This window comes from Sciurus carolinensis, chromosome 11, assembly GCF_902686445.1.
Source record: "Sciurus carolinensis chromosome 11, mSciCar1.2, whole genome shotgun sequence".
In the NCBI taxonomy this organism is placed as follows: domain Eukaryota; kingdom Metazoa; phylum Chordata; class Mammalia; order Rodentia; family Sciuridae; genus Sciurus; species Sciurus carolinensis.
Genome location: NC_062223.1, coordinates 133,533,279 through 133,554,820, shown reverse-complemented (window position 1 = coordinate 133,554,820; position 21,542 = coordinate 133,533,279). Strand labels below are relative to the sequence as shown.

General features: G+C 37.5%; 1 protein-coding gene across 1 annotated transcript in view; it reads right to left on the bottom strand.

Moving 5' to 3' along the window:
- Jam3 (junctional adhesion molecule 3) overlaps window positions 1-15,537 on the bottom strand; it is a 75,465-nt gene extending 59,928 nt beyond the window's left edge. Inside the window, exons 1-2 of the mRNA XM_047518051.1 lie at window positions 15,394-15,537; window positions 10,988-11,156 (exon numbers count right to left, since the gene is read on the bottom strand). Coding sequence (XP_047374007.1) covers window positions 10,988-11,156; window positions 15,394-15,537 — 313 coding nt within the window. The remainder of the gene's footprint in view (window positions 1-10,987; window positions 11,157-15,393) is intronic.
- Between the last annotated feature and the right edge of the window lie 6,005 nt (window positions 15,538-21,542).

The following is a 21,542-nucleotide window of genomic DNA, read 5'->3' as shown; positions in this document are numbered from 1 at the left end:
GTCACAGAATTAAACATCTCTAAAATTACATGTATACCTTGTTTTGCAATTAAAGTCTCAAATCTGACCTACCTTTGTAGAGAAATTTAAGATAGAAATGTATAGAGAATATGATCAGATGTTTGAAACTGACAGTCAGCCATCATAAAATAGTCCATCAGAAAAGTCAGGCTTCAACAGAATTACTTGAAAGAAGAAATAACAATTACAAAACAATACTTTTGTATACCACTCCTGAACCCTACATGTGGTTAACATCTGTTTCAGAAGATACCCTATGAATGTGTCCCCCAAGAGATCCTAGAGCAGTTTCTCAGCCTGAGGTGCACAAATGTTCTTCTCCTAGGGAGTTATAAACATCCAAAATAGTATATGAAAACTTTTCACTTATATGCATAAGAGTACTTTTGAAGGATAGGGATCATAGCTTTACCGTTTCCTATTAACTATTCAAAACATAAAGATGATGTTCCCTCAAAGTCTAAAACTGTGCCTGGTAAATAAAATAAAATAAAATAAAATTTTAAAAGCACTGAAATAGTTGTTCTTACTGAGCAAGTGTTCTGGAGACGTATAGCTAAGATTCTAAGCTCATTCTTTGTTATCAGTGGAATTAAAAGCAAGGCCAAATACGATCAGAGTGAAAAATTCAGATCTGATACTAAGAAATTAGATCTAATTAAGAATGCCAACAAGACCAATTAGCTGTCCCTTTTTTCTTCATGGAAAACAAACACAGGAACACTTGAAAAACTAGATCTAGGAAGGTCACATACATAATAATAAAAACAACAAATTTTAAAACCCTAAAATTCTGAAAGATAACTTTGCCAATCTCTCAGAGTGTAGAAGGAATTCAAACTAGATTTACCTGGCTTTTCTAAAGCACCTCTAAACTTTCAGAAGAGAAAGTTTTTGTTATGTAGTTTTTCACCCTCAAATGCAATTATAATGACCAAATATGGACTAATTCAATTAATCAGTTACAACTTCTCTTATATGCCTACAAAATCACTCCTTTGGGAGCTAAAGTGGGCTATCTAATAACAAAGGGAAAGAAATGTGGATGTTTTGTTGGTAGTGTGAGAGAAGCAGGGTTTAAATTACTTTCAAATGATTTGGATTAAAACCAATATTATTTCCCCAAGGTCTAAAATATGAATCACATGCAAAGCTGGGAAATGCCTAACACCCACAGTGCTGTGCTCTTTCCTTCACCCAGAAAAGTATCTAAAGGCTGTGAACAATGGAACCTTCCAAAGATGCAGTGGGTAGTTTTTGTCCTTACAAGACCGGACCTTTCAGTGAGCCAGCATTTCATCCTGTAAAAAGCAGAACTTCAGATTCCAGCTGAGGTCAGGGTTACCTTTGTACTCTGCCTCTAAATTTCTTCACGTAGAGCTGCTACAGCAGAGTAACAGCCATTTCTGACAGACATCTAGTGTGGATAGCTGTAATTCTCCAAATTTTAAGTTGTCACATATTGAATGATAGATGGTTGCTTCTCATATAAACAGATCCAAGGACAGAGAATATAGCTGTAGGACTGAGTATATCTTTAAAACAACAGAGCCCCATCCTTAAAGCTGTGATTCTCTCCAAGAGTCATATAACCAACCCTCTCTTCAGGAATATCAGAACCTCCTGTGAGGGGAGGGTCTTTAAAAAATACCAAATACTTTTATTTTATTTTGTATTTGAAAAACAAAATCATTGCCTTCTTAATATAAACATTTAAAGATGGGTATGTGACTCTTATGTTAATGAAAAGGGGAAACAGATTAAGTTGAGAATACTGTTTCCAAAAGTATAATGGATTAGAGACTACAAAGTGCTTCTGCCCTCCAACAACAAAATCCTGCATAAACCATGACTTATTTTTTCTTCTGATAATGGGGATTGAATCCAGGAGTACTTTACCACTGAGCACTTTTGATTTTTTTATTTAGAGACAAAATTAAGTTGCCCAGGACCACCTTGAACTTGTGATCCTCCTGCCTCAGTCTCCCCAGTCACTGGAATTATAGGTATGCCATACCACATCCAGCATAAACCATGACTTTCACTGCATGGGCTCACAGCAAGTGGGGGACTCCCTAAAGGACAAACCAAAATTGCTGTGGGCTGCATCAGAAAGCAGTAAGATGGGATGGAAATAACTGAGGAAAAATTTTGCTCATTTTAATACATGAGTGTGGAAACTGGACCTGTGGACCAGCAGGAAAGTAGGGAAGCGGAGGCTAATATTTTCAAACTATGACAGTGATGGAGAAGGGGCGACAATAATCCCAGAGAGTGGCAACCTTGGCACTCAACTGAAGCATATGGTCTAAAAAAAAAGAAGCATCCTTTCTTGGGTTAGGCCTAGTTTTCACAGATGTACATCAACCAAATATCAGCTTATAAGCAAAGAAATAAATCACCATATGTAAGAGTCATAAGAAACAACAAATAGATTTAGATGCCTAACACTACAGATATTTGAAATACAAAATATCAGATATGAAATACAAACTAGCTGTGCATAAAATGTTTCACTTTTTCAAGGAATAAAAAACTAAGCAAGCATAAAGATGACAAAAAGAACCACATAAAATTTTAGGAAAGAACAACATAATCAGTGAGAAACACTATGCATGGTTAAATAATAGATGAGAGGGTTGGAAACAGAAGTAGTTAATCACAAAACAAAGATGAATATGTAACACAATACTGTAGAGAGAGGCAAAAACATAAAATCATGACAGAAAGACTAACAGTATTAAAGCCAGAGTGATGGGGCACAAGGCCCTGGTTCGATCCCCAGCACCCCCCCCCAAAAAAAAAAAAAAAAGCCAGAGTGACTGAATATGTTTAATCAGGGTCCCAGAGGAGAAGAATCAAGAAAATAGAAGTCAGGCAATATGTGAACAGAAAATGCCTGAGAAATAACAGGAAAAAAATTCACAGATACAGAGTACAACATAATACAAGTAGAACAACTGAAAAGAAATTCACCCAAGACACACTGTAGTTAACATTTCAGAAAGACAAAGAATCTTTAAAGTAGCTAGAGAAAAAACAGCAAGATCAGAAAAGAGTGAAGATAAGACTGATTGCAGACTTCACAACAGTTTTGTTGGAAATCATAAGGCACATATAGTTCAAGCTTTATGACAGAATAACTGTCAACCTAAAATTACATATCCAGCAAATACATACTTCAAGAATAAGATTAAAATAGGCAAATTTTCAGACACAGTAGTAGTCCTCCATATTTGCAGTTTTGTTTTCCACAGTTTTCATTACCCAAGGTAATGAAAGACTAAGACTGCAGTCTAAAATATTAAATGTAGGGGCTGAAAGGTAGTTCAGTAGTAGAATACTTGCTGAAGCATGTGCTAGGCCCTGAGTTTGAGTGAAAGAAAGAAAAGAAAGGCAAAAAATAACAAAAAACAAAATAAGGAAATGAAATACTAAATGGAAAACTGTAGAAATAAATAATTCATGAGTTTGAAATTGCATGTCATTCTGAGTAGCCTGATGAAATCTCACGCCTTCCACTTAAGTCCTGCCTAGGACATGAATCATTCCTTTGTCCAGCATATCCATATACAAGTTAATGCCCATCAGACACTTAGTAGACATCATAGTTACCAGATCATGTAACAATATCACATTGTTTATGTTCAAGCAACTCTTATTTTATTTAATATCGGTCCCACAACGCAAGAGTAGTGATGCTTGCAATTCAGAAATGCCACAAAGAAGCCAGAAAGCTATCTTTAAGTGGAAAGGAGAAAATTTTAGACTTAATAAGGAAAAAAAAAATCATTTGATGTTGCTAAGATTTGTGGTACGAATGAATCTTCTATAGACAATACTGTGAAGAAGGAAAATAATTGATGCAAGTTTTGTTGTTGCACCTCAACTGCAAAAGTTTCAGACACAGTGCATAAATGCTTAGTTAAAATGAAAAAAGCATTAAATTTGTATATGTATATACAAGAAAAACATAGTTGTTATGGTTTAGATATTAGGTGTCCCCCAAAATCTTATGTGTGAAACAATGCAAGAAAGTGTAGAAATTAAATGATTGGGTTATGAGAGTCTTAACCTCATAATTAGTGCATTCATTCCCTGATAGGGATTAACTAGGAGATAACTTAGGCAGGTAGGATATGGCTGGAGGAGGTAGGTGCCTGGGGGCATGCCTTCAGGGTATATTTTATCCTTGTTGAACTGAGTTTTCTCTTTCTTTCTCTTTCTCTCTCTCTCTCTCTCTCTCTCTCTCTCTCTCCTTTCTTTCCTGGCGTGATGCCCTGAGCCCCTTTCTTCTGCCACTCTCTTCCTCCATGATGTTCTGCCTCACCTTGGGCTCAGAGCAATGGAGCCAGCTACGTATGGATTGAGGTCTGTGAGCATTAAAAAATTTTTCCTCCTCTAAAATTATTGTCAGGTCTATGATCACAACAGCAAAATAGCTGACTAAAACAATTGTATATACAGGGTTTGGTACTATCTGCAGTTTCAGGCATCACTTGGGGTCTTAGAACATATTCCCCATAGGCACTATATATAAAAACTAGTTCAACATCAAGAGATTTTCAGTACACGATGTTACCTGGAACTACTCTAACAGTTTCCTAACTGACCTTTCTTTTCTATATTCTTGATTACATTTTGATCATTTAACTTCCCTGCTTTAAACTGACAAATGAATTTATATACTGTAAACAATACAGTCCAAATTTCTTAGGCTATTATTTAAAGTGCTTCGCAATCTAGTTACTTGCTAATGTGCTCTGTGATGGACAACCTAGCTCATTATTTATGAGTGACTTTGGCCAAGTAATTAGCCTGCCCAAGCCTCAGATTCCATATCCGCAAAATGAGATCAATTAAGACAGTTCAGGTGCTATGGACTAAATGTCTGTGTCCCTCTCAAATTCCTGTTGAAATCCTAACCCCTAATGTAATACTATTAGAAGGTGGAGACTTTTGAAGGTAATTAGGTTTAGATGAGGTCATAAGGGTAGAGAGCCCATCGTGGAATTAATGGTCCTTAGAAGAAAAGATATCAGAGCACTCTCTCACTCCACCAAATGAGGACACAGCAGTCTAGGACTTCCTGCAAGCCAGGAAAGGGAACCTCACAGGAACTGCACATGGTAGTGCCTGTTCATCCCAGACTCTTAAGTTTGTGGTATCAGTTAAAGTAGTCTGAACTTACTAAGATACCAGATAAAGCAATCAGTACAATGCCTGACACATGGTTAATAACTGGGAGTTGCTATTATTTATCATATAATAACTCACTATCCCCAAATAACCATATATGTATTTCCAAGAACAGGCTTGGGAATACTATTAGTTTATATTATTTATACTAGCTCATATATTTCCTCTACTTTTCTGGTTCTCAACGCTTCAATTTCCACAAATCTGTGCTTATGTAAATCAAAATTATCACTAAGAGTCCAACTCATTCTTAAAATTCTTCTCTGCCACAGAAGCCCAGAGTAATTATTCTCACTTCGAAATACATAAAATATTTACCCAAAGGCTGTTTAAACTATCTAAACTGCCCATTCCTTCCAGTTGAAGGCAGCATTATTTTAAACTTCTGTTTTGTGCGTTGAAGCCTTTACTGCCATGCGAATGGAGACTACCAAATAAATATGAGCTGGATGATTAAAAGTTTCAGAATTCTTGCTGAGCATGCTGGCCCTCACCTGTAATTCCAGTTACTTGGAGGCTAAGGCAGGAGGATCACAAGTTTAAGATCGGTTATGACAACTTAGTGAGATCCTGTCTTAAAATAAAAAATAAAAAGAACTGGGGATATGGCTCAATGGTAAGTGCCCCTGGGTTCAACTCCCACTACTACAAAATAAATCAATAAAAAATTTTTAAAAATTAAAGTTTCAGAACTCTGGTAGAGATGCTTTAGAGGAAAACATGGGCAAAAAAAAAAAAAAAAAAAAAAAAAAAAAAAAAAAAGATAAAGAAAAGCAGCTGTCAGTATTTTCATTCTCTGTAAGCCTCCAGACAGCTGCACTTAATTCTAAAGACATTAAATATTTTTGTTGGAGAAAGATATCCAACAAGGAAGTTCATGTTGGGCAGGAAAAGTGATGGGGTCCATTAGGTGATGGCTCACTTCAGGAAAACACCTTTCCAACACTTTCAGTGTAAACTAATTTAACTTGTATTCTTATCACCTGAAAGGAAGAGAACAGAGATCCTCCTCCAGGAGTTGTCTGGCTGACACACAGTAAGTGCTCAATAAATAGTGAACTCTGAAGAGGTAGAACAAAGCAATTACTCAGATTATTTTGTTTGTTCAAAAATAAGTGGGGAGGATTCTCACAGCAGCTCTCTTTCAGTTTTCCAATTAACCATTTGTTGGTGATGTCACAGCTGGCTCTGTAATCCAAAAGCCAGCACCAAACAATCTCTTCAACAAATCACAAAGAATACATGATTAAACAACTGAACTTCAAGTCAGCTCTTCTTTCATCCAATGTGGCTGACATTAAGAAGCTAGAAAAAGGCACAATCCACATGCTATCACATTAAACTAAACAAATTAAGTGTTCCATTACTAGTGCCAAATTTAAAATTCCACTATTTTATCTACTAGAAACCAAAACAAGATGTGATTATTTCAATATAAAATAAACATTCTCACATTAAAGAAAACTGGAAAAACAGACAAAAGGATAAAAGAATCAGATAGGAAAACAAAACAGTAGAAACAGCCTACCATTCTGAAAGACAACCTACCTACATTTTGGTACACTTTCTTCCAGGTTTTTCCTCTGATGCTTTATGTAATTACATATACTAGTAGTACCTATAGCTTGTATCAACTTATAAGTATTTCTCCATGTTTTTCTTCTTAACCTTGTAAGTGCACAGGAGAAATGGCAGAAAGAAGACTATGAAATTAAGTAAGTCAAGATATAATTACTCTTTATCCCTTAACAATTATTGTAGTAAAAACTGAAACTTTCCCAAAGTTCCTAAGACCACTAAAACTAAGACATACATTTAAAAATGCCTAGACACATAGAGAATATTTCAAAACTATTAACTGACTTTCAAGTGATATATTTACTAGTGTCACCTCTGGAAAGATAAAAAAGAAATTAAATTCAGCATCTGTTCCCAAGAAAGTTTTAATATCCTTGAGAAGATACAATGCACTCACATCCAACAAAACTAAAGCTTGGTTTAACTCAGTATGCAGTCACTCTGGCTCTTCAAGGAAGGGGGGCTTTGTTCATTTTGCACCCTCAGCATGGAAAGCAGGGCCTAGTATATCACAACTACTAAGAAAAAAAAAGTCTTCTGCACTGACTATAGACTAAGATATACGCTTGTTTAGAGCCATGAAGGATCAACATGCACTGAGGCTGTTAAACACAGCAGACAGGATGGATATGGTAGAATCTGATCTTAGCAATAATTTGTGGGAACTACAAAAAGTCTTAGGATACTTTGTAAATGAAAGAAGACATAGTAAAAAATACTTATATGGTACTAATTGTATTAAAAAGTTTAATTTTCTACACAAGCAGCGCTGCAACTCCTACACATATTACCTATTCATAGGAAATGTACTATATAACACATGAAAGATACTACTTAAAAACAAAGAAAACATACCAACACACCACACGAGAAAACTGGATTAACAGAACATCAGAAGACAGGACTAACTCTCAGAAAGTTAGTGTGCCATGACATGTGGCAAAGAGGCAGTAAATTAAGGCTTTCCATATACAGTACCATAGTGAATACTGTCCTTGGTAAACTGAGTGTAAAAAGAATATGCGTGCTCAAACTTTTTTTTCATGATCTCTTTATACTCCAGAGAAGATACTACAAATACACTAGAATTCAGAAGGTATAAAAATTTTAAATTTGCATTCAACCCTAACAGCATCACTTTCATACCATCTGATTCTAAAAACATCTTAAAAGAGAACTTCATAACTAGGGTATCCTTCAGCAGACACTACACATCCTAACTTCATTCACACATATTTCCTTTTATCCCACTAGTGCTTCAAAAAAATTCAAAGAATTTATGAAGAAGGAATTTGCCAATATCATATCTCTAACAGCTGCTAGTTGAATGCACTAAACCCATAGCTCCTTCTGTTACACTCTGTGGCCACCTCAGAAAGTATGCTTGATAAAAATCTACTTTCTTTCAAAAGAACTGATTTAAATCTATGCTGTGGGACTGCCTTAAGAGCAAGTTTCATACAGCTTAGGGGTTGGGTGGCTGATAAATCTGTCTAGATATAATAGTTCAATTACTTGTGATTAAGTATCTCTAGCAACTATCCATTCACTCTCCCTAGTCTGCAGTACTCAAGAACAAATACACATCAACAAGGCATTTGGAAATGAGCAGCTGATTTAAAGCTGCTCATTCCCAGGACAGGTGTTCTTTTGTTTTTCTTAAAACACACAAGTCTGACAATGATTATATCTGTCAGGTAATCAAAAATAATTATACAATATAAAAGGATAGGCCAGTCTAAAAAACGTTTCCGGAGTCAAAACCAACATAAATGGAAGAATTAGAATATTTTCTCAAAAATTTCCCAGAAATTTTCTTTATCCATTCTTATTTTCAGACTTTGTAAACACAAACTTTATTACACCAAAAATGCAAACTGTTATCGTTTTAGTTCTAAATGAAATTTTTCAGGAAAGCAAAAGATTTGAAAGCCTAACAGGTAATTACTGGATAATTATTCAAAAGAGACATACAGCATAACATTTAAAAAGTCGAATAGCACCTGTCATCAATTCAACAAAGGAATATTTTATTTAGTACGCTTGATAAAAATCTGAACACTTGATTAGTTGGTTAAACTGATCCAATAAGAATTACAATGTCAATAGAATAATAAGTAACCAAACACTGGATTAACAGAAATTGGAAATCCCCAATTTAAGACCTATGAGTTATCACCGAGGCAAGTTAATCTCTCTATACTTCTGTTCCGGCATCCACAGAATGGGCAAAATAATACTTACAAACTCTTAAGAGTTATCAGATTAAATGAATGAATTCATATTAAATTTTTAACAAAGGCCAGTAAGGTTTAACTATTAATGTTTGTCTTTATGTCAGGGACATTTTTAAGAAGGAAACACTGAATAGCAATTGAAAAAACTCCTAAAAAATAAAAAAGACATCATTGTCAAGGCCTGTGAAAAATTTATAGAGTACACTTAGTATAAACCTAAGGATGGAAAAACCAACCCGAAAAAAAAAAAAAAAAAAAAAAAAAGAGCTGCATCCGTTCAAAGTGGCTTCAAAGTAGATTAATACATTCTACCACCTTGATTCAATGTCATTAGTCCTGGTCTGCAAAACCTGATTCTTCCTCCTTTGATCTTTAGATAAATCCCAACTCTCTATAGCAAGTAAATCACAAAATTAGCCCCTCAGAGAGGGCAAAATCAAAGGTTAGAGTTACATGAAGTACTTAGCATTTATTATTATTATTATTATTAACAAACCATGAAATTGAAACTCATTTCTGCAGGGAACTACCAAATGTTTCTGCAATAAAAACTGCAAACTCTCATGTGAACAAATCTTTTCAACAATAGAGAGTTGTTACAGTCTGTGAATAGGACAGTGTCAGTGTGACCAACACAGTGGGAGCTGGACATTCCTGACACCCTTGTCCCCTGGCTAGCCTTTGGTCACTTTTATCTCCCAATTGCATTTGGTTTTGGAAGTAACTTTCAGCAAAGTATATGGTCACCAACTATACTGAGACTGATCCTTATTTCTGTGCCAGACGCTTACTTTTTACTATCACCATCCTCAGCATCCTACTAGAATAAGCAACAAACACAAGAACCTTTGTTTTCCTAAGTCTGTTCACCCCGGTTCCCAAGAGTTCCTTGGTGTTTTAATTGGTATTTTCTGGAAGACATCAAGGGATGGCAGTTTTGGTTACCTTGGAAAGGTTACTAGGCAAGAAGAGTTGGTGTAGTACTTTGAGTATATATGAGTTTGACACAACTTACTCTGAAGGCAGTCTTGGAAATAGACTCCATTAGAATATGAACATAGGTTAATAAAATCCACCTCACACAGTTGTTCTAAGGTCTAAATGAAATAATGGCTTTGAAGTGCCGAAAGTGTGTGTGGGTGTATTAGTACGTACTAAATGGAAACTATTAGAGCACTTCTGTCCAACTAACCAAGGAAATACGGATCTCATGAGAATTCCAAACAGTGGGAAAGAAAATGAACAAATATCTCTGGTTTATCTGCGTGCCTTGATCAAAAAGGCCTAGATGCCATTTGGGATAAGGGGTCTCCACCAGGCTAGATACTAAGAAGGTACTGGACTGATAATTGTGCAGTTTTATCTCTGGAAAAGGAAACCTGGGTTTGCCCAATTCAATTCCTTTGTTGACTGGCGAAAAGCAGATCAGCAGAGCTCTGGCTGGAATCAAGAAATCGGGCAGGCCTCGGAGTTCTGCCTGGCTGGTACTTCGCAACGCCACTCGCTGTCCACTTCGGGACACCGCACTACTCGGCAGTTTCCCAGCTACTTTCCGAGCCCACGCCACAGCTGCCGCCGTCCAGGCAGAAGGCCGTGCCCAATATGCGAGACTAAGTCCACCGTCCCGGAGAACTCTCAGCTAGAGACGAGGCCCTTCAACAGGGATCAAGCCCACCCGCCGGGGATGGGCCCACAGCTCGGAGTTACTCCTCCTGCCCGAAATAAGCCCACTGCTGGGGCCCAGCTGCCCGGGTTACCCACAGTCCTGGGTTCGGGTTCAGACCCCCTGCCGGAGATTCGCGCTGCCTCTCTGGTCCGGGACCCCCAGAATCCCCAGAGTCCCCAGAGCTGGGACCGCTATTCCGCCTGGACTGGATCCATCCGCTTCGGCCCGCTCTGCTTCCATCGCCCAGAGACCCTACCCTCCCCAAGGTAGAAACACACACACTCACCCCTGAAAAGCAGCAGCAGGAAGAAGTCGGGGAGCCGGGCGCAGAGCCGAAGTCGCGGTAGCCGCCTCAGCGCCATGTCGAGGGGACCTGAGGGGCTGGCGGGCGCGCGGCGTAGCTCGCCGACCCCGCGCGCATGCGTCCAGTCTGCCAGGAGCCTGCAACCCGCCCCCTGTTACCATAGCGACCACCGGCCCCGACGAGCCGGCACCATGGTGACAGAGGAAGCTGAAGTCTGGTTGCTATGGAGGCAGCGATGCTCTAAACCTGGCCCTTGGTATCTCTTTCAATGAACTTGGGGGGAGGAGGGTAAAGAAACGTTCAAAAGTGGGGCGAGGTACATTTCTGTAACTATAGAATAAATCCTTCACTTAAGGTCTGAGAAGAAATACTCCATTAAAATTTTGGAATTAGTGTTTTTCTTATTTTACAACTAAGGATGCAGCCCAGTTACCTTGGAAGCATTATTGTCTTCACATCTTTAGGAACCCTGATTCCAAATGTGATGAAAGCAAAAGTGCTGAAATTTGCCTAAAATATTAGTAAGACATACACTATGATGTACATAAAAGCAATATTCTGCTAAAACAATTCATTTCTGTGGTAGATCAAAATTATAATGGGGACCGGGGTTGTGGCTCAGTGGTAGAGAACTTGCCTAGCACATGTGAGGCACTGGGTTTGATCCTCAGCACCACATAAAAATAAATAAATAAAATAAAGGCATTGTGTCCATCTACAATTTAAAAAAATTAATTATAATGGTATACCCAATAGTTTATATGTAGAATAGCGGGTTAATTCTTGGCGTTGAATTCCGAATATTGGGAGACAATAAATAAAGCTAGGGAATAAAAATGGAGTAGGATATTATGAAGACAAGCAGCTGAGGACAAGGATAATGAACTAGAAATTAGACCAAAAGAGGAATTAGGGTTTAAAATGTCACTTAATAGTGTGAAAAATCCTTGAAAAAAGCTTTCATTGTATCAAATATATAAAGAATATCTTTAATACTCCCAGAAACAACATAACAACAGATTTCTGAATATAGTTATTAGTATGCCAGTTTCCTGTAATGAGTATTTTTCAATAGTTAGCATAAGAATTTCATCATACATTGTCTTGGAAATATACATAAATATATATAGCAATTTTATATATATGAATGACAACAAACATGAAATGGATTGAAGTTGTTGCTAAGGATATGCCTCAATTTCCATTACTATGATCTTCTGCATACATCTTTAAAACTGCTAAACCATCGCAAGTGTGAATTAGTTACCTTCCCAAAAAAATCCCCTAATGACAAAATAAAATTTTTTAAATAACTTAATAACCTATTTTTATTCTATTTGTCTTTTCTTTCTTAAACCTTCTTTCCATTTCAGGTCACCATATGCCAAAATCTTAAGTAAATGTGTGTAAGAGTCATTTTATAATGATGATCTCTCTCCTTTAATCAAAGACAAAATGGAAAAATCAAAAAAAGGAAAATTCCAGTTAGGTCTACCGATTTTTTTTTCTGCTCTCTCATCTCCCTTTTACTCCTTTTATCTCCTGATCACATGGCAAGGAATATTTACCTAACCAAAGAAATCATTTTGGTTATTTAGGAAATGTGAGATGGTGTCTGACTGTGGACAGACTATAGTTTTCAGAAACCAGTGTCGCTTTTCTCCTGCTAGATTTTCTGTGTTTGCACATAGTTCTTTCTGTTAAAAGGTCTTCTTTTAGGGAATCTTTTGAAACTTAGAGATTACAAAGAAAGTCTTCATGAATATTCTACAAGGGGCAAAGGTTCCTAGGAGAGAGGATGGCAGGTGCTTCATTGTAAAACATTGATTTTCCTCCACAGATGGAGTTTGAATGTCATTACTGATGGTGGAGATATACATTACTGGAACAGCGGCGTGTCTGGATACAGTGGGGCTGGGTAATGCGTATTGCTGTGAAGTAATCTGTTCTTCAGGATTTCATTGTTCCCTGGAGAGTGCTGACCCTGATCAGAAGGGAATCAGAACTCAATGAGGCCAGAAGCAAAGCTCTGGAAATATTCAGTGGGCAGGGGTGTGTAGTCTGTGCCTCTGTCTCAGCATCATCCATCCAAGTAGGCTTATTTCGAAAGCGTGGATTACCAGAGAAAGATACATTTCTTTCTGGTTTTTTTTTTTGGGGGGGGGTGGGAGGGTAATGATTTACTTTTTAACATTTCAGTGGGATTTTATTTTTTATTGGTGCATTATAATTATTCACAATAGTGTATTTGTTGTTACCTATTCATATATGTACACAATAGAAGAATATAATTTGTCAATTTCTTTTCCTAGTACCTCCTTTTTCCCTCCTCTCCGCCCTACCCCTTCCTCTATTCTACTGATCTCCCTTCTGCTTGGGAGAGATCCATTTCTTAACCTATCATGTCCCACAATTTCAGATAGATTTAAAAACTTGAGACTTAATAGGTTAAAAGAGCTCAAGGAACTAAATATATTTTTGCTGTACTTAAGCAAAAGCATTTGGAATACTGTTCAATACAAACACAAAGTATAAATCAAGTGACAAAGAAAGAAGTGGTTTCCTGTGACACCTGCCTCTGAGCAGAACAGAGGGGTCTCTTTTTGTAACCTTGGGAAAGGTTAACTTCCCCAAACCTTGTATTCCTTGCCTGTAAAATAAGAATAATATTACTCATCTCATAGAAAGAGTACATAAGGTTAACACCTGAAGCATACTGGTGCTCAATAAATATTTATTGCCCCTTTCCTTTACCACCACTTAGGTTTAGGTTAGGCAAAATAATCACAATACTCCTGGAAAGCCTTAATGAGAAGAAAAGCAGGAGTTTTACCTCAATGTGCATTTATTCTCTTGGTGTGGCTATATTCCTTAAGTCATGTGATCAGGCCTTCTGCTTCTTCACTGTACCATTATCTCCTTGAATGATCACCTGTAGTCAACCCTCATAGAATGAGAGAAGAGGGATCCTTTGACTGAATAAAGTCTCTGACCCAAAAATTGTTCTATTAAAACATTCCTGTACAGAACTTGCTGGGAGTTTGTCCTCATCTTTGTTGTTTCATTTCCCCTCCATTTGAACCCCATCTTTTGAAATATATCCAAATATGTTCTCCCTCATTTTATCCCAGCTCTCCTCTCCTGCTCTTTGTCTTCAAAGTATTTCTTTAATTTTATTTCAATAGAAAGATTCCCCTCCCCTACCCACATAAGGAAACAGTAGTAGACACAACCCTCTGTAACATGCTGCAGTTCAATTTATTTGTGCATTCCTATCCATTATAGTAGTTCATTTGGAAAAGGTCATGCTAGGTTTTTATCAAGTGACTTCCTAGAGAAAGGCCCTTGTTAGTAGCTACTTAGTAAACCTTTCACAGGAGGCTACATGTTCATGTGCTCATGTATGTATCTTTAAGTAAGCATTTCATACTTACATACAAGGGTTTAAAGATAGTCCTTCATTTATTCTAGGGCAGGACTTAAACTGTTGGGGCTGCATCCTCTATCAGCCAGGGACTCTACTATCCAATATACATTAAAACACAACACCACAATCAACAGTGGGCAATACCATGCATAATGGATGTCCCTGACACAAAATTTGCTTCCCCATGCTTCACCCTAAGTCCCAGTGAAGTACATACCTAGGCTGTCTCTGTCAGGGTATCTTGGTTCTTTCTTTGATGATGTGACTAGGCAGGGTTTGGCTGGAGCCCCCTTACAGACACTGCACAAAGGGTGTCCTGGATAGCTGGTAAACAACAGTCCCCAGACACCCTGCAGGAGGTATTTGTGATGAGATAAAACAGACCAACATTTTTTTTTTTTTTTTTTTTTTTTTTTAACTACTAACCTGTTGAATACATTCACTGGACTGGGGAGAAGGCGAGAAACTGTTTTTCTAAACTGAGCCTCAGGGCTAGGGCCACTGATGATCCTCAAGGACATGTACTGTCTGAATTGTCTTGGAGGAAAATCCAGGAGCAACTGCTGCTCAGTGTCAGACCACCTTCAGGTAGGGTGGGGGAGGGGCAGCCCCAACCTGGGTAAATAGGTACTGCAGTGCTATGTGCTTCAGTAGTGTGCCTCCAGGGTGCTGCACCTACTTTGTTTACAGATTGTGGATATTTTTATCCCAGCTCTCCAATTAGAGGTAATTTTGTCTTCACACAAATTGCACCATTGAGTGTTCACTTCCTGGCTGCACCAGAGAGAGACCAAGCTTTCAGGCCTTCATTGTTACCATGCCTCTGCTACTAGGATCTTCCTAGAACCAACCCCATATTTCAAGACTTTGAGATGGGGCAAGTTCTTTAAGAGAGCTCTGAGCCCAGGGTTTTGGCATAGTAACCTATACTGCTCAGATCTCTCTGGGATGGGGAAAGTACTTTTTTGTGGTTGCCATTGTAGATATTTTGGATATCCTGTTTCAGGACTGGAAATAGTGGGTATTTGATTCCATTTTCCAGGTCTTTAACATGATGAAGGCTATACTGCAGAAAGTCTTTGCCCCAGAGATTATTCAATACCATAATTCTTAAGCCAATGGATAAGGACTCTGGATAAGATTCTATAGTAACTCTTTAATTTCATGGCATTATATTCCCACAGAATTTAGGATTAGTAGGAATAGATATGTCTCCTCTTGGGTGGTGTCAGAATCCTTAAAGCACTCAAGATGCTCAGCAGAAACCTCTTCCACTGGGGATGACACTCAGCCCAGCCAAGGGCAGAGAACTTAAATCACCTGTCCCCTAAGAGCAAACACTTTTGCACTCTTTACACCCTGGGATCCTACCTTAGTCCATTCATTCTTCCAGGCAATATGTTTTCCAGGCAGGCATTGTTCCCTAGAATTATACTGTCCAGTTCCAGCTACTTCCCAAGACAGGCCATAAGAAGGAAAAGGGGAACTACACCAACTTGAGATACAAGATTCTCTTTATGCACTCTCCACAGGCAGGCAGGGGCTGCTGTCACTGGCCCAATGCAAATTCCATCATTTTTCATCTGGCTTGTTAAAATGATCTACAGGCAGCTCTTTCTGCATTTAGACTTTACAAAATTGTGACTAGGACAGAGCCTAGACCAATAATAGTGTCTCAATAAGTGAGTGTGTGTGTGTGTGTGTGGTGCCGGGGATTGAACCCAATTCCTCGGGCATGTTAGGTAAATACTCTACTAGTGCGCTACATCCCTAGTCCCTCAATAAATATCTTTGAAATGAATAACTGTAAGACTCCTTTATCCTGTAGAACCAACATCTGCTTAGGTTGTCCTACCTAAAATTGTTAAGTGGATCCTTATGACCTTCAAAATAAAATTAAAATCTCTTAGTATGATTGAAGAAATCATGACTGTAAAAACAAGTCCTATGTTCATGAACATCAGGACTTCCCAATCTCATATTACATCCTCTCTGTCCCCTTGAATCTAGTTACATTGAGCTAGTTGCAGTTCTCAAAACTTGTTGGACTCTTACAAGCCACCGAAGTGGTCTGTGTGGTCCTTTTTGCCTGTCTTTCCCTTCACTTACTCTACTCAGTTTTCTAATTCCCCCATGTCCTCATGGAAGAATTTCCTTACCCCATTGTCCCCTCTAAGATGATTTAAGTGCCCTCCTCTGTCTTTCTAAATACACTTTGTGTGAATCTATTTTACACTGTACCACATTGCACTGTAATGTTGTGTTTTCTCTGTAGTTCTAACTTCTAGAGTTTAATCTTTCTTTGCTAATGTATTTGTCTGAGGCTGTAATTCTTTCTAAGGACAACTTTAACTGCCTCCCACAAGTTATAATAGGTATTGTCTTAATTGTCACTTGGTTTCAAGTATTTTATAATTCCATTTATGATCCCTACTTGGCAATTAATCATTCAGAAATCTGCTTTATGAGGTTCTCAATATATGGAGAATACAACTATGGGCTACATTGCCATCACCTACTGCTGTGGTCAGAAAATGAGGTTTGAATAAAATTAATGACTTTTAATGACTCTAATGGTTGGATATATGGCTCAAATATGTATCCAATCAGTTAAATTTATGTATTATGCTCCTCAAAGCTTCAATATCTTTGCTTCAGTTATCTATTTCTGAAAAAATTTTGTTAAGTATCACATCATAATTATAGATTCCCCAATATCTCATTACAAGTCTGTCAAAATGTGTTTTCTTTTTAAGTACACAGGGAACAGGTTCCAGAATATTGTACCATCTTGGTATAACATCAGAAAGCAGATGGCTTTCATTCTCTCACAGCCTCTGCCCATTCTCCTTCTTTCCCCTCCTTCTGGTTCAACCAATAAAATGCCATCCTCATCTGCCTTGGAGCAGCTTTTTCCATCCTCAAGCTCTCTGGAATCTTAGCTGCATTCCCAAATAGACCTATTTAACTATTTTTTCCCCAAATACACATGGTCCTCTCAACAAACAAAATTATGACAAACAGAATGTTCTCTGTGGGATCATGTGAGGATTATGATTTCCACAGCATCTTCAAGGAGACCACAAGCTCAGTGTGAGCCTCATCTTATGCATCCCAAAGGCCTACCACACTGTATTGCTGCATAAACACATTAGAATATTAAGTAAAGAAAAACACATTCACATAGGTGTTATAATGGCATGTGTTGCACATCCTCATTTGACTATTAAGAATAAAAGGATATATTCATGCTTAGAATGATGGAGGAAATTTTCTTCTTGAAGACAAAGAAATATATATCTGGAGCATAAACTTTGAGACTCACCTTCTATCATTTAACAAGCTTTGTGTTGTGTGCCCGGAACTGAGCTAGGAATTCAGGACCAGAGATAATGTTATAGTTTCTTGCCCCAAGATGCCCAAATTCTAATGAGAAAGGCAGGGGGAAAAATTCAGGGGATCTAGCAACCCTCAGAAGGAGCAATATTAATGTCTGCTGCTCTACCGCATTACACAGGAAAAATTTGAATAAGAAAAAAGAAAAATCTAAATGCATACTAAGCTGGAAATAGAAAAAGAGATTCCCAAGTGACAGAAACTGGAAGGAATCTAAAACCAAAACAAGAACTTTGCAAGTCAGAACCCATGATAACCGGAGGAAGAGAAGGAGGAGGGGAAAGATAAGCAACAGAATCAGGAGGGGAAGGAGGAAGCCCTAGAAGTATCAGGGCAATAATAACATCCACTGGGTAAGGAGATAGCCACTAGACCTTTTTGAACCAGGATTTTCTTGCTTTCTTAGGGGAAGGTGGCAAGAAAGAAAGAAAGAAAGCTAGCTCATCAGTTTTTGCTCTAGGCTCTGGTAAGAAAAGAAAAAAAAAAAATTCCTATGAGAAACTAAAGTCCCCAGGCCTGTATCACAGGTTGGTGTTGAGTTGAATTTATATGCTCTCCCATGGCCTTGATGTTCCCAAGCCTAAAAATGAATAATGGAAAACCTGTCCTTGCACCATGAATCCTCCAGAGCAATAAGTAGTTACAAACACACAACTTGTCCTCACACATTCTGAGAACACAAAGAACCTCACAGAATAAAACAATCCCTGATGAAGACTACTTAACAACAAACATAGAAATCACCAGGTGGAGAATCAGTACACCCAAATCTTGAGATAACAAAATAATCCAAAAGAAACAATAAAAGACATTTACAAAGTATAGACAGATAAAAGAACTAGAAAACACAGAGAAAGAAAATGAGCACCGAAAAAGAATAGGCAGTTGAGAAAAGGAGCCACACAGAATTTTTAGAAATGAAACATGTAGGAGAAGGAGAAAAAACAGAAGAGGCAACTCCAGAGGCTGGGATAGGAGGATCATAGGTTTGAGGCCAGCCTCAGAAATTTAGTGGGATCCTGTCTCAAAATAAAAGACAAAAGGACTCAGGATATACCTCAGTTGTAAAGCACCTGTGGGTTTAATTTGTTGTAGCAAAAAGGAAAAAAAAATTGGAGAATGAAGGAAAACTGGTAAAGTGAAAGGTGGATCTCAGAAAATTATTCAGGATGAGGCACAGAGGGATTAAAGATAAGGAAGCATTGAAAATCTATAGAGAGATATGCAGTATAAAATAAGAGTTGTAGTGAAATAAAACCAGAAGGGAGATTAAATAAAGGCAGTAAATGAAGAGACAATAACTCAGAATTTTCCAGAATTGATGAAAGGCATGAATTTCAGTCTGAAGAAGCTAACTCAAATAGGATAGCCCAAGAGTAACATTAAATTTTAGGTGTCTACTCAACTGGATAAAGAAACTTCTAGAAACCTAGTAAAGCCTTGTTTTAGGTATATCTGTGAGTTGTTTCTAGAGATTACCGTGTGAGTTAAATGGACTAGGTGGGCAAAATTTGCCTTCCAACTCAACATCATCCAATAAAAGCAGATGAACTCTTTTCTCTAACAGGTGGGACAGACCTTTCATCTAGTACCTTGGACAACAGAAATCAAGGATAGCTGGCTTCTGAGTTCCAGGGTATATGCCAGCAGTCTCCCACCCCAACCCCTAAGGGGTCCCAGACTTTTAGCCTCAAACTGATGGTTATGCCATAGACTTTCCTGGTTCTAAGGTCTTTGAATTTGACCTGAGCCACACTTACTGGAAGACTCTCCAGCTTGTAGATGGGCTGTCATGGGACTTCTCAGCCTCCATAATCATGTTGGCCAACTCCCTTAATTAATTCTTTCTCATATCTTTAAACATGGATTATTGGTCTGTCTCTCCATAGGACCCTAACACATCAGGATAAAGACCTATCTCATTTTGTTCATCACACCTAGTTATGTAAGTTGTTCCTAGACATAACATTAGTAAGATAGTAGAACCCAAAGACTAAGAAAAAAAATTCAAAATTAGTTATATTGAAAAGTCAAGAATTCTACATCCAGCTAAATTATGATTCTAGAGTAAAGACAAAACAACTTGATAGTTTATCCTCTCCTAACCTGGTGAAAGAATTACTAACAGATTCTTTAAAAGAAAAGCTTTAAAAATCAAAGAACTGTACCTGAAAGTAAGCAATGAAATAAAGAAGTGATAATGGAGCCAACTCTCAGAAGATGTGGAGTAGAGGAGGTTATTTTTCAGACTGCTCTTTGATGTGAGACCAAGAAAGTAGATAAAAAGGTTCTCAGTGAGTTGAATGAAAAAGGGATTTTACTGGGATTTAATACTGGATTCTCAGAACATACTAAAGTGACACAGTCACATTAATATTTATAGCAGCACAATTCACAGTAGTTAAGCTATGGAACCAATCTAGATGCCATTCAATAGATAAAGAAACTGTGGTGTATATATACACAATGGAATATTACTCATCCATAAATAAAAGTGACTTTGTAACATTCACCTGCAAATGGATGGAGCTGAAAACTCCCATGCTAAGTGAAATAAGCCAACTTCCAAACCCCAACATTTGAATGTTTTCTCTGATATGTGGATGCTAACCCACAACAAGGTGATAGGGGAAGAATAGAAGTTCACTGTATTAGACAAAGGGGAATGAAGGGAAGGGAGAAGGATAGGAATAGGAATGATAGCAGAATGAATCTGATGTAACTTTCCTATGTACATAGATGAACATCACAATGAATCTTAACATCATCCACAAGAATGGGGTCCTGATTAGAATAAGATATATTTCATGCTTGTATAAATACATCAAAATAGGAAAAAATTGTTAAACTCTACAGAATTTGCTTCACTGTGCATTAAAGAGCAATAATTTATTTAGAGCAATAGAAATCAATATAATAAAACAATAAACTTTAAAAGATCAAAATAGATTATACTGTCATTTATAATTAAAAAGAATAAATAAAAATAAAAAATAAAGAGGCACTAATGTGCAAAAAATTTAGTAAACAGATTGACAAATCTAAGAAAGCAATGATTCTAAAAAACAATAATTAATGACTCATTCAGTGAGACATTTAAAAATGGAAATAAAATACAAGACAAAAATAACATGAAAAATTAGGATTAGAAAAAATTAGAGTATTGGAAGGGAAAGAAAGTTTGCCTAAATTTAGACTTTGAAAAGTAAACCATATAGTTTAAACATTTAAAGGTAGTTTTTAAAAGGATAGAAATGAAATATACAATTTCCGATGCAGGAGAGTAGATGAATGTGTATCTTGCAAGGGACCTTGAATGCTAGGCTGAATAGCCATTGATTGTATATAAGATGGAACATGTTATAGTTTAGATAAGAGGTGTCCCCCAAAAGCTTATGTGTGAGAGAATTCAGAAAAGTTTAGAGATGAAATGATTGGGTTGTGAAAGCCTTAACGTAATTGGTGCATTAATCCACTGATAGGGATTAACTGGGTGGTAACTGTAGGCAGGTTGGGTGTGGCTGGAGGAGGTGTGTCATTGGGGTATATATTTTGTCTTGTTGAGTTAAAGGTCTCTTTCTGCTTCTTAGTGGACATGTCCTGAACTGCTTTCCTCCACCACAGTCTTTGCCATGATGTCCTGCTTCATCTTGGGCCCAGAGCAATGAAATGAGCTGTCTATGGCCTATTCTGAACTGTGAGCCCCAAATAAAG